We start from the raw sequence: 12,325 nt of genomic DNA, 5'->3' as shown, positions 1-12,325 counted from the left end.
TTTTTGATAATGTATCAATCAAGAATCCTAAAACATATTATATATATGTTTTACAAATTAATACATGAATAAAGCTATCATTATGTTATTTTCTACTGGATTTCAAGGCAAATAACATATGCAACTATTATACATGAATTGTTATATTGATTATTTTCTATTTTATAATTTTAAGTTTTAATATTAACCAAAAGTCAACTAAGAATTAATTCTCAAATGTTTAGTTAACAATATTTTTATTATAAAATGTAATGAAAATATCATTTAAAATTTTATAAAAATATATAATATTAACTTAAAATATATCAAATATATTAAATTTTTTAAGATACACATCATATGCAAATTCATAATTTTTAACTACTAAATTAATTATTCCATTATTAACATTTTTTTCATAAATTTTGAGATAAAATATCAATTTTTTATATAAATGCAGAATAATGGATTTGAAAAATTCAATTTATATTATATTCTTGAGTATTTTATAAATAATTTTTTATTTTTGTAAATAATATATATATACTTTTATTTAATTCAAATTAAAATAGTAATTAATAATTTACTCTATTATTAATATCTTTATTTGTATAAATTTCTTGAGATTAAAAACCACTTTTTGATATAAATGTGGATTTAAGAAATTATTTATTCTAGTAGTTTACAAAATATTAGTTTTGAATATTATTTTTTTATTGAGTTGGACACAAATGTATTTTATTTGTCTGCATTACATGTGAACACTAAAATTGATAAAATAATATTCTATTTCTCTTGTTGTCATAGCTTGAAATGCGGTCTAGTGGATTAAGAATGCGGATGAGGTTTTAGCACTGGGTGATTTGGGTTTGAATCAGTCCAGTTGCAAGTCATAGAGCATTCGACTATCCCCTATAGTCGATACCGATACGATACGCACTGTATCAGATATATCGTATCAATATTTAAATCATTGGTTCAAATTACATTTTTTACCTCACAATTAGAGAAAAATTAAATTAAAAAATAGGAGAATTTTAGTAAAAAGAAGTCCCACAAGTTCATTCATATTTTTATTTTATATATATATATATATATATAATTTAGTTTTGTATTTGTATATTTTGTGAGTATGAAGGGGTGGCAACAAGTCGAGCTTTTCACGACTGCTCGAGCTCGTGAAAATAATATATATATATATAATAAAAACATTATAATTATTAATTTTTAAATATAAAATAAAAAATATATATAATTTTTATTTTTATAAAATATTTTTTTCTAAATATAAAACGAGTCGAGCCGAGCCGAGCTCGAGCTTATGAACTTTTGACTCAAGTCGAGCTCGAGCTCGAGCTCAAGCCTGGCACTATTCGGCTCGGCTCGGCTCAAATCCACCCCTACTTTGTACTATCTAATATAAAACTTGTACTTTTTGCCTCATTTGCATTCATTAGCAATGCAATTTTTGTGTCCAATTTGCATTTCTCTCTCTTTCAATGGGGCTAAACAATTGAGGGGATTCAATCCTAAGTCTCCCTTTTTTTGATAGATATCCTAAATCTCCACTGCAAGCCTACAACCAAGAGACATACCAACAAGTCAATTGACATCTTTGCACCACTTTCTTCCTATCTCGACTCTCACTTTCCAATAAAACATATTCCAACACCCTACGAACATTATGGCACTGCACATCTCATTATGAGATTGGGACCACTATAAAAGTGAGATTCGTCATGTATAAGAAATGCGGTGTCAGATCATGTTGGTAGGTGTTGGAACGTATTTTGTTGGCAGTAAATCCATACTCATATAAAGTGGGGACTGTATCATCTTGCTTCCTACCTCACTCCCAAACAAAAAAAAAACCTTTCTCTTTCCTCAATTTTCTTTCATAAATTGGGGACTTACATTTTACTTTTCACAAATAAATAAGACAATCAAATATGAAAAACAAGAAAAGTAGAATTTACAGTCAGCCCATTTGCACTTCCTTACATTTATACCAGTGTAAATGAAAATTATGTTGCAAACAAACTAAACCTTATGGTCACGTTTGTTTGGGGTGGAAAATCAAACCTGGGTAAACTTTACACCCCGGTTCGATTTTACACATGTTTGGAAAGAGTAATTTTACACCGTAAATCGGTGTAAAACTGATTTTTGATTTTTTTACACCAATAATCAATATAAAATATACATCAAAATTATCGGTGTAAAACTAACGTCTCTTTCTTCCTCTCTCTCTCTCTCTTCGCAGATCTAAACCAGCCTGTGATCTCTCTCTCTCTCTCTCTCTCTCTCTCTCTTCTTCTTCTTCCCATTTTTTTTTCTTTCTCTGTTCCGTCACCGCCGCTGCAACTAGTTGCAGTTGCAGCGGCAGATCTGAACCCAGGGCGGCAATGACACTGGCGGTTTCTCTCTCTCTCTTCTCCTTCTCTTCTTCTTCTTCTTCTTCCCCCCTTTTTTTCTTTCTCTGTTCCGTCACCACTGCTGCAACTGGTTGTAGTGGCAGATCTGAACCCACCTCCGACCTTTCTCTCACCATCTATCTCTTTTTCGTTCTCTCTCTTTCTCTTCTCCTCCTACTTTTCTTTCTTCTTCTTCTTCCTCTGCGTCCCTCTTCATCTGTGTAAATTTTCACATAATTTACACCTTGACAATCAAACATGGTCGGTGTAAATTTTCAAAATCTACTGGTCCCAATTTCCATCGACAACTAAACTGGTTCATATTTCCCATTAGTGTAAAACTGAATTTACACCTAAAACAAATGCAGCCTTGTGGAAAAAATTTGTTACTTTTCTCCATTTATTAAGGATGTAACTCGAGTTGGGTTGGATTGAATGGAGAAATTGTTAAATTTTGAACATGCCCAAAATCAAACCTGAGCTCAATGTAGTTTATTTTCTTAGGTTGCCTCTAGAATGATTCATCAATAAATATGGAATGTTTAGTCTGCATATGATTTCTCACTTAGTAGGTGTCTGGCATCAATGCCATTTCCTTAGAAATTGGAACCACATCAGCATCACATCAGGAATCCATTTTTATTTTTGGGGAAAATTTTGTTGTTTGGTTAGCCGTTTTTTGAAAAATGGTTTCTCAGATCAGTCATACCTTGGAAATCAGGAAAGATGTGGTCTGAGAATATGCTCTTTTTGGTGTTTTCCCGTTTTTTTCTACTGTTGCTAGCAAATAGTATGCTGACATGGCATTGAAAAATGCCTATGTGGTGATCTATCAACAAAATGCCTATGTGACAACAATAGCTATAGTACCAAATAGAAAACCTGAGAAAAAAGTATATATATATATATATATATATATATTATTTTATATTTAATTTATATTTTTAATTTTTATAACAAATGCTAAAAATTGAGCTTTGAGGCCAAATGAGAGGTTTGTGGCAAAAATAGCAGGCAAGGTTATGGTCTTTGAAAAAATTACACGAGAATTGAGTCACCCCAATCATACAACTGAATGCAAAATTATGGCCTCCAGAAATTTGAATAGATTTTAGTTTGTTACTTATGACTTAGTGACTCGATTGAAGGGTCAATGATTCAATTGCTCGTGTTGACTGGATTTAAACTAAGTCAACGATTTTTTGTCAAATCCCAGGTTTTAGAAAAATCAGACCAATAATGGTTCCAATGGTTTGACCATCCAGGTCAACAGTGGATTGCAAATGCTAGTATGAAGTAGGTTTAAACAAGTCAACATTTCTAATAACTGAGCAGCCTAAAACCGTTTTTGGCTGCAGATTCCCAGATCACATGGTCCAACCATTTGGTCCAGTCCAAGCCTCACAACCAAGATAGCCCATGCACAAAGAAGCATAGATATACACATGCAAGTTAAAAGTATTGATACGCTCAATGCCGAAAAATCATTATGGAGCGACTCAAAGCATTGATACTCACAATCCAAAGTTATAACCATTTGTCTCATTATTTCTCACATACAACTGTTATTCAAGGTTTAAAGTATCAACCCAATATGCTCCATATTGGGTGTATTATATCTATCTTGGGTCACTGAAACGTTAGATGCATGAATAAGGTTAATATCCTTATTCATGGTTTTGAAGTATACATATTTGTATTTATACTCTTCCCCAAGTGAGCCTTGTGTATCATCAAGTTGAAACACATGCAATTTTTTTTTGATACTTTGAACCTTGCTACTATTTAAGCTTGATAGATGTCCCTAATTCCTAGTATTTATTATATCACTCGATTCAAAAACTGATACATATCGTACCATACTTTGGACCTTCTAAACATGGATGTGTTATAGACAATTGTTTGGACAGCCATCTCAAGTTTAACAAAAAGAGTCTGTCAAGCTGTAAATGCAAAGTGGAAGTCTGGTATTAATAACAACTTAAAGCGATAAAAGGAAGGCTTTGGGTCTAGGCTCATGAGCTCTATGACTGGCCCATTCTTCCAATAACTACTGGAAGATTCAAAAGGTTCATCTTTAATAGGATCAACTTAAGCCAACTTCTATTGGCCCTCATAAGAAATGAGAATGCAAAGCAACATATTGGTTGATCTAGGAGTTTCAGTACCGTATTCCACCCTAATGGATCTTTCTTTGTTTTCTTTTTGCACTGTAATTTTATTTGTACTGGTGCAAAAGTATGTGAATGCAAATAATTTGAGTGCAACATCTGATTTATTTTTGTTTCTGCTTTCTTTTGTTGCCCGGTTGCATTGCAAATGGAATAAAATAAAACCTCAAGCAAAGCAAAAGCCAAAGCCAAAATGCTAAGTGATCATGCATAGTGACCTATGCATGCTAAGTGATTCAGATTAGCTGAATGTGATGGCTGTCTAGTGACCTATGGAGCCAATAATAACACCCCATGCCAGCCATAGATGCTAAGTGAGAGATTGAATGTTATGTTCCACGGCCCACTAAACATCCATGCATTCAGCTAATCTGACATGAAACCACTGATAATGCCCCATGCCAGTGATAAATGCCAAGTGAGAGATTGAATGATTGTAGACCCTATGTATTTATGACTGACATGGGGTGCTTATCATTGGTTCCACAGCCTGTTTAACAGCCATTGCGTTCAACTAATCCGCTCCCGTGTGTGTGGGCACACACACCTTTCATATGTAATAGAAGTGCATTTAATAGTTCAGAGAAATACTCATGCACTAGTTAAAAAGTTAGAACTCTAGTCTGCACTTATAGAATTCCACCAAGCTGATCATACTTTATAACCTGATGAACCTTCCCCTGAGAACACTGCCCTTTGCTTTCTCAGTATCTTTACAAAGAAAATTTCTCACAGAAGCCATGACTCTTGGGAGAAGTTTTCCGATATCCTGCCTTGAAAGCTTCTCACAGTCGAAAACTGGATTCGGATAGGGTTCTCTGACATCCACAACATGAACAATTGTCCATTCATCTTTCTCAATATTTCTCTCTTTGTTGAGGATCAATTACTGCATCATCTACACATAACCAGAAGACAGATTCTATGTATATTGACAATGAAAAAAAAGTATAAGCAAAGGCTATATGATTGTGTATGTACTAAAATTAAATTGACTTAAAAATGTGATTAGCCTAGCCTAAATGGATAAGAAAAATACTTGTGACTTTATGTTGGTTGACTCACAAAGGGCAAAGGACGGTCAAATATGGCAAAAGTATACCCACCATGCACCCACCATTTTGGGGTCAACAATCATTACCTACAATACTTTACAAAATTGAAAAAGAAAAATTCTTATACAGGAGCGTTTGAGCATGCAGAGTAGAAAGTAACTTCTGTGAAAAAAAATATTTTCTACATCCCCTATTCTTTTTGATGTTGCAGAGATAACATCATAATCAACAAAAATTTGAGGAAAAAGAAAAACAAAAGGAGAGCTCAGCTATTGGAACACTACATCTGAGATGAAGAAACTTTACAAGAAAAATCTTGGTGACAAGCTCTGGTTCTCAATGCATCAGCCAATTGGGTGTAAGGATCTGGTTAGACAACAAATTTATGACGTCAAGCACCATTATCATTTCTTAGTCTGCAAGAAAAATATATGCTATAAATCTTAGTGCCGCAATTCGTGCATATAGGGTAGGGTCATGGTCTAAGAGCATGGATACATATTTTCCAAAGAAAAACGTTATAAAACCATATTTTCAAAATCTCCTAGATCGCGAACGGTAGGTGCACTCAGCAATTTATATGGTCGTAAAGGGCCCATCAAATAGGAAATTATGCTCATTGAATATCTAATATCATATTCGAAAGATCTCTATACTAAGTTTATCAAAAAAAAATAGTACTTCCAGAAATTTGTTACTCACTCTTACACAACACTCTACTTAGCTCTAAACATCATTGAGGTTCCCATTTAAATAAAAAAGATGAATAAAAGAAAAAAACATGTCAAAATATTGGCACTAAAATTCATAAAGATAAAACTTGCCTTGCTCAAATATTTTTTGTGAATCTTCAAAGCTTCGTTGCATGCCTTTTTTGCATCTAATTTTCCAGTTAATTCATTCAAAACCTGGATCATAAAGTTCCACTTTGAGACTAGAGCACATATGCATGTACATACATATACTGATATGAAAGGCAAAGAGAGGTGATAGGACCTTGAGAACATTGTCCAGACCCCTTGCCTCTCTCAACAGCTGCTTCTTCTTGGACTTGAGGATACCTGCAACGACAAAAACAGATAGAGAGCTGCTTTTGTCACTGAATCCGGTCTTTAAATTTTTTCTCTCAAATCTCCCATACTGTTTTAGCAGCTTGTCATTGCCCTTGGGTGCATTATTCCTATCCATAGCTGCATTTGGGCCTTCATACAAAGAGAATAGGCTCGGGTTGTACTCCATGGCCCACATCAACTGAAACCAATCTTTGCCAATTAATCAAATATGTAGCTATAATGAGAGCTTGTATAGAACTGAAGTAACCACATCTTATAAAGTTATAAGAGAATATATATGAAAAATCCTCTGACATGGAAAGATATGATTTTGATTAACCAAGGAGAATCCATTACCTCCCAAAGGTACAATGCATCCACAAATGAGAACTCTCTTCTGAAAAGTACCATCAACATGCGGAATGCAAATATATACTCTCCTCCATCTAGATTCTCTGCCATCAACAACTCTCCATTAGGAATGGACCATATTTCTTCAATCAATGAGTTTTTTTTTTTCTTTATCAGCAAAAAGAATTCATTAAATTAAGGTATGAAGTTAAAGCTAAGTACAAAAGCTGGAACACTAAACTTTACACTTTTCCCAGAACAATCGATATCTTAACCCCCTGTTTTGCCAGTACATCTGCCCTCCCATTTGCAGTTCTGAATGAAGGATAAGATGCTCATAAATGAAAGAATTGGGTGACCAGTTGGTTGGAAGGACTCTTTGCAGGCAGAGCTTTTGTCTTTATCAAGGTTTCAAAAGGCTAAATGCAGAGGTGGGGCGGTTGGTTCTTGAAGAGGAGAGGCATAAGCCTCAAGGCGGTTTGAGGTGTAAACTTCAAAGTAAAAAAGATAAAAATTATAGATACAATCAATAACAATAAAGGCATTAAAAACATGAAATTGAAGTTTTATGTAATTTTGTGTGGTCATCTGATCTATAAATGGTCCAATGACCATGATGGGATCTCCTGAAAGCAAAAACCCTATAAACACTCTGCAAGCACGTGAATCCAACCACAAATTGGGAACTGGAATGGTCTATTCCTCCTGCCTGTTTGGTTCAGATGGGAATTGGAATTGGCTGAAATGGATTCCCATTCCCAAGGGAGGGAGAGGGAATGGTCATTCCCTCAAATGGAGGAATTTCATTCAACCAGGAATGGGAATAGGATTCCAATTCCGCCCAACCAAACGGTTGTAATTGTAATGGACCATTCTGATTCCAATTCCAGACCCCAATTCATGTTAACCAAACAGACCTAAACTACTAACTAATTAATAATTCCTGCAAAACCATTGTGAAAACTAAAAAGAAAATGAATAAGGTCCATTAGAATACATGTTGTGGACAAAGTTTCATTAGAATACTAAAATAAAAGTAATTTGTTTGCTTCGATTTTAAAGAATGGGTTTTTACCAAAGAAAAGTAATCTATTGTACTTACCAAAAAAACTAAAGAATATGATGTCTGCTAACAAAAAGATCCTCTCGAATACCCATTAGACTATTGGATTTTGAACTGTTGGTATTAATTGTATTAATTAATTTGGGCATACTTGCTTACTACAAAGTACATACAACATCAACCATCTGTCACCCAGCTAAAAACATCAAGATCTGCACTCTCTCTCTCTCTCTCTCTCTCTCTCTATATATATATATATATATAAAGCAAGGTTGTCCACGTCACCCACCCTTTTCTTTCATTCATTCCCCCTTCCTCGCTTTCTCTTTTAATGTTCTCTCATTCCTCCCTTCACTCTATCCTCCTTCCTCCTTAACTCTCTCTCCTTTTTCCCTTTCCCCTATTCAACCCTCCCATTAAGCCAAGTAATCAGGGCTCTCAACCATCTCTAATTAGCGATGTCATCCTTTATCACAAAGGTTTGAAATCCTGATACAGAAGGAAACTTGCTAAAACTGAGATTCTATGAGAATATGGATGCAGAGATTCCTCCCCCATTTTGGATCATTATACTGAATTCCCTTATATGGAAAGTGACACAGGTAGACTATCCAAAAAGGAGACATCTTTATTCCCCTACTTTGGATTGGTTATCGTTTGTTTCCGCCACTGTTTTGGATTGGATTCTCTTATACCAAAGAAACTGTGGTAAGAAACATAGGTTTTGATTTACATTTTCAGCTCTCTTTTCGCTACAAAAACTGTAAGTTCAGAAACCATTTTTGTTACTTTTAATCAAGCAAATAATAAATGCAAAAACATGTTTTTTGGTCATTCACATGCTGGTTTTCATTTTAAAATGATGACCAGGATATGTTTCAGAAGCGCTGTTGCACAAATACTGACTCAAAAGGTCAGTTCTATTATGTTTTAGAAAATCGGGTTGCAAAAAACCCATATATAGGTTATGGGCAAAGAAGATGATTTAAAATGAATCAAATGAGACCCATTTTTGAAAACTACTATTTCTTAATTGAATGACCCAGTATTGACCCATATTGTACGATTATGTATTGTAGAAAGGTCCCACCAAGAGTCTTTGATGTTTATTTGCTGTAGAAGTAGTCACCAACCACTGATTGGGTCTAATAACTTTGGTATCCTTGGCTTCCTTCTAACTTTTAAAATGGGCATCAATGGGCCAAGTGATCTGGGAACATCCTTAAATTCTATAAATGAGGCATACACATAATCATTACCATAAAAAGAAGAGGCATGGAGTCACTTTGTTGTCTAATTGAGAGCCAAGTTTTTATTGGGTTTATGTATCAAATTTTTGTTAATTATTGTATTAATAGTAAATATACATTAAGAATAAATTAATCAATAATCATTAAAATATTCAAATTTTCTGTTAGTTGCAAACAGTAATTAACAGCAATTAATATGAATCTTAGTTGTCAAATTGAGCGCCAAGTTTTTATTGGGTTTATGTATCAAAATTTTATTAATTACTGTATTAACAGTAAATATACATTAAGAATAAATTAATCAATAATCATTAAAATATTCAAATTTTCTGTTAGTTGCAAACAGTAATTAGCAGCAATTAATATGAAACTTAGTTAACAGAAATTCAATTTTCAATAGATTTTTTTATTTTTCTTCATTAGTTTCAAGAATAATTAATTAACAGAAACTTAATTGTTAGTATATATATTTTTTAATTTGGTGTTAATTTAGTAGAACTTTCCTGTTTTAACTGCTTAATTTTTTTTTGTTAATTAGTGTTAACAGTAATTGATTAAAAAATAATTTTAGTATAGTTTTTTTTTGTTAATTTGATATTGATTTAGTAGAAAATTTCCTAACTGTTTAATTTTTTTCTTATTTTAGTCCCCACAGTAATTAAATAACAGAAATTTATTTTTTAGCATAATTTATTTTCTAAGTTGGTATTTAATTGGTAAAATTTTCCTTTTTACTTCACTTAATAGTAAATTAATATAGATTTCTATTATTAAAAAATAAATATTAAAACATTCAAAATTTTGTTTTATTTTTATTTTTTGTTATGCAAACAATAACTAACAGAAATTTTCTTTTAATTTAGTTTTAAACTTCCTTGGTACTCTGACATCTTCTCCCGTGCATTGCATGGGGCCTCACAGTATAGAAATACTTAACTGTCAATTTTTCATCCATGCCTAAAAAATTTTCATAAAAGTACAATTGGTCTGAAAATTTTGGAAGTACTGTTTCAAGTTTTAAAGCTTAACACAATAGTTTAATCTAACAAAAATATATACTATCATAAAAAGTATGAATGAGGGTTTGGAACTTTTCTTGACTAAAATGTCCATATTTGTGTATTTAGTCAATTTTTTCAGGTACAAAGTTTGGTCTCATAGTCTCACTCTTTTGGTCAATTCTATGGGTGAATTTCCAATAGACGGAGCATGAAGAAGAAGACCAGAGATATCTTCGCTGGTCATTCATGAAGAACAAATGTTTATTCTCTTTTATCAAAAAAAAAAAAAAAACATTTTTGTTCTTATGAATCATGATTTCTCTCTTCGATTGTAGCTTCTCAAAAAATGCCTTTCCTAATTCCATTCATTTTTTATTTTTCTTGCTTGTTACCTTTCCCTGATTATTCATTTTCTATTTTGCAGTGGCAACTGGTTAAGGCACCTGCCTTGTAAGTTACAAGGCACAAGGTGGAAGGCATGTGCCTTGGCTAGTCCAAAGCTTAAGCTTTGGAGATGAAGACCAAGGCTATTGAGGCAATGCTTTTTCCGGCCGCTTCATCTTGAGGTGTATGCCTCACGTCTCGCCTCTTTAGCCTTTTAAAACTATGGTCTTTATTGAGGATCATAGATTAATGTATGCCCTAGGTTATTCTAAATTGGAGATGGAGGGGTGCTCTCAGCCTCTCAGGTAGTGATTAGACTGTGGAGAGATGGGGGACACTGGGCCATTGTATCAGAGATGCTAGACCATTTGCTTCCAAAGGGAACATCCCATTCCCTTGGATTAGGAGATCAGCCAACAATTGAGCTGACTCCCTAGCTAGAGGGGCTCTAAAGAGTGACAATACTGGGCTTCTAACCTGCTAGATTACATCATCATAAGTTCATCACCACCACTATCATCATCCAAGCCTTATACCAACTATATGGGGTGGCTAGATGAATCCTATTTCACCATTCCCCTCTGTTTATTGCCCTATCCATTGTTAAATTATTGACACTTAAATCATTTCTTACTATTACTCATGTCCATTTTGGTCTACCCATAGCCCTTCTAGCCCCTTCAACTTGAAAAAAATTACTTCTTATAGGTGCTGTTGATGTTCTACGTACATGACCAAACCATCTAAGTCTACTTTCCCGTTTATTGCCTACTGAAGCTACTACTAAATTCCTTTGTATCATATTCTTTCTAGTTTTTTTCCACTGATCCATCTCAGCATACTCATTTCTACGATACTCATTTTTTGGACATGTTTCATAATTGCCCAACACTCTGCTCCATTCAGCATAGTTGGCCTTACAATTGTTTTATAGAATTTTCTTTTTAATCTAAGTGGTATTCTCCTATCACATCAAACTGAATGCACCCATACATTTTTTCCATCCTATTTATGGGCAACATCCTTCTCGATCTCTCCCATGTTATGAATTGTTGAATCAAGGTACCGAAAAAAGGTCATATTGAGTTTATCTCTTGGTCTCCAATCCTAAGTATACTGTGATTTGCACTCCTATATTAGTAAATTTACATATCATATATTCTGTTTTAGTCCTATTTACTTTAAAGGCTCTTGTTTCTAAGGCATTTGTCCAAAAGATTAATTTTTCATTTGATCATTCATTAGTTTTGTTAGAATTGTTATAAGTGGTTAACAGGGGCAGTATTGTCTTTTTCATGTTATTCTTTCTCTCTTACATCTGCTGCAACTTTCCTAAGGGTATTGTAGTCATTTCAGCCTTAGTAGAATGCTAATACAACCCGGGTCGACAGTAAGGAGAACTGAACAGATTTCTCCTTTCTAGCCTTCCTTCTTCTCATCTCCTTTTCTTCTCTTTCCCTTCCCTTTCTCTTCCTATTTTCTTCTCTTTATTTCTTCTATTCTTTTCTTCACCTTTTCTTTATTAAAGTTGGAACATGGTATCAGAGCCTTGAGGTCGACTATACTGTTCGCGGCACTGTTCACGTCTCAACTTTTTGTGCCATA

General features: G+C 33.7%; 1 protein-coding gene across 21 annotated transcripts in view; it reads right to left on the bottom strand.

Moving 5' to 3' along the window:
• Window positions 1–5,120: 5,120 nt before the first annotated feature.
• The window catches only part of LOC104600909 (rab GTPase-activating protein 22-like), a 38,525-nt gene continuing 31,320 nt past the window's right edge, over window positions 5,121–12,325 (bottom strand). For 2 of the 21 annotated variants that reach the window (XR_016083953.1, XR_016083954.1), the window contains exons 8-12: window positions 7,029–7,126; window positions 6,616–6,870; window positions 6,444–6,527; window positions 5,926–6,035; window positions 5,121–5,382 (exon numbers count right to left, since the gene is read on the bottom strand). Coding sequence is in view for 8 of the 21 variants with exons in the window: in XM_088900814.1 (XP_088756940.1) it covers window positions 5,956–5,985; window positions 6,444–6,527; window positions 6,616–6,870; window positions 7,029–7,126 (467 nt within the window). In the remaining 13 variants the exon portion in view is untranslated. Of the gene's footprint in view, window positions 5,487–5,603; window positions 6,036–6,443; window positions 6,528–6,615; window positions 6,871–7,028; window positions 7,127–12,325 lie in introns of those variants that run through there. The other 19 variants (XR_735787.3, XR_016083947.1, XM_010264072.3 and 16 more) reach the window with 16 other exon arrangements.

This window comes from Nelumbo nucifera, chromosome 3 (assembly GCF_055504915.1).
Source record: "Nelumbo nucifera cultivar China Antique chromosome 3, China Antique-T2T, whole genome shotgun sequence".
Lineage (NCBI taxonomy): Eukaryota > Viridiplantae > Streptophyta > Magnoliopsida > Proteales > Nelumbonaceae > Nelumbo > Nelumbo nucifera.
Note: the sequence above shows the minus strand (reverse complement) of the source record. Positions and strands in the feature narration are given on the sequence as shown.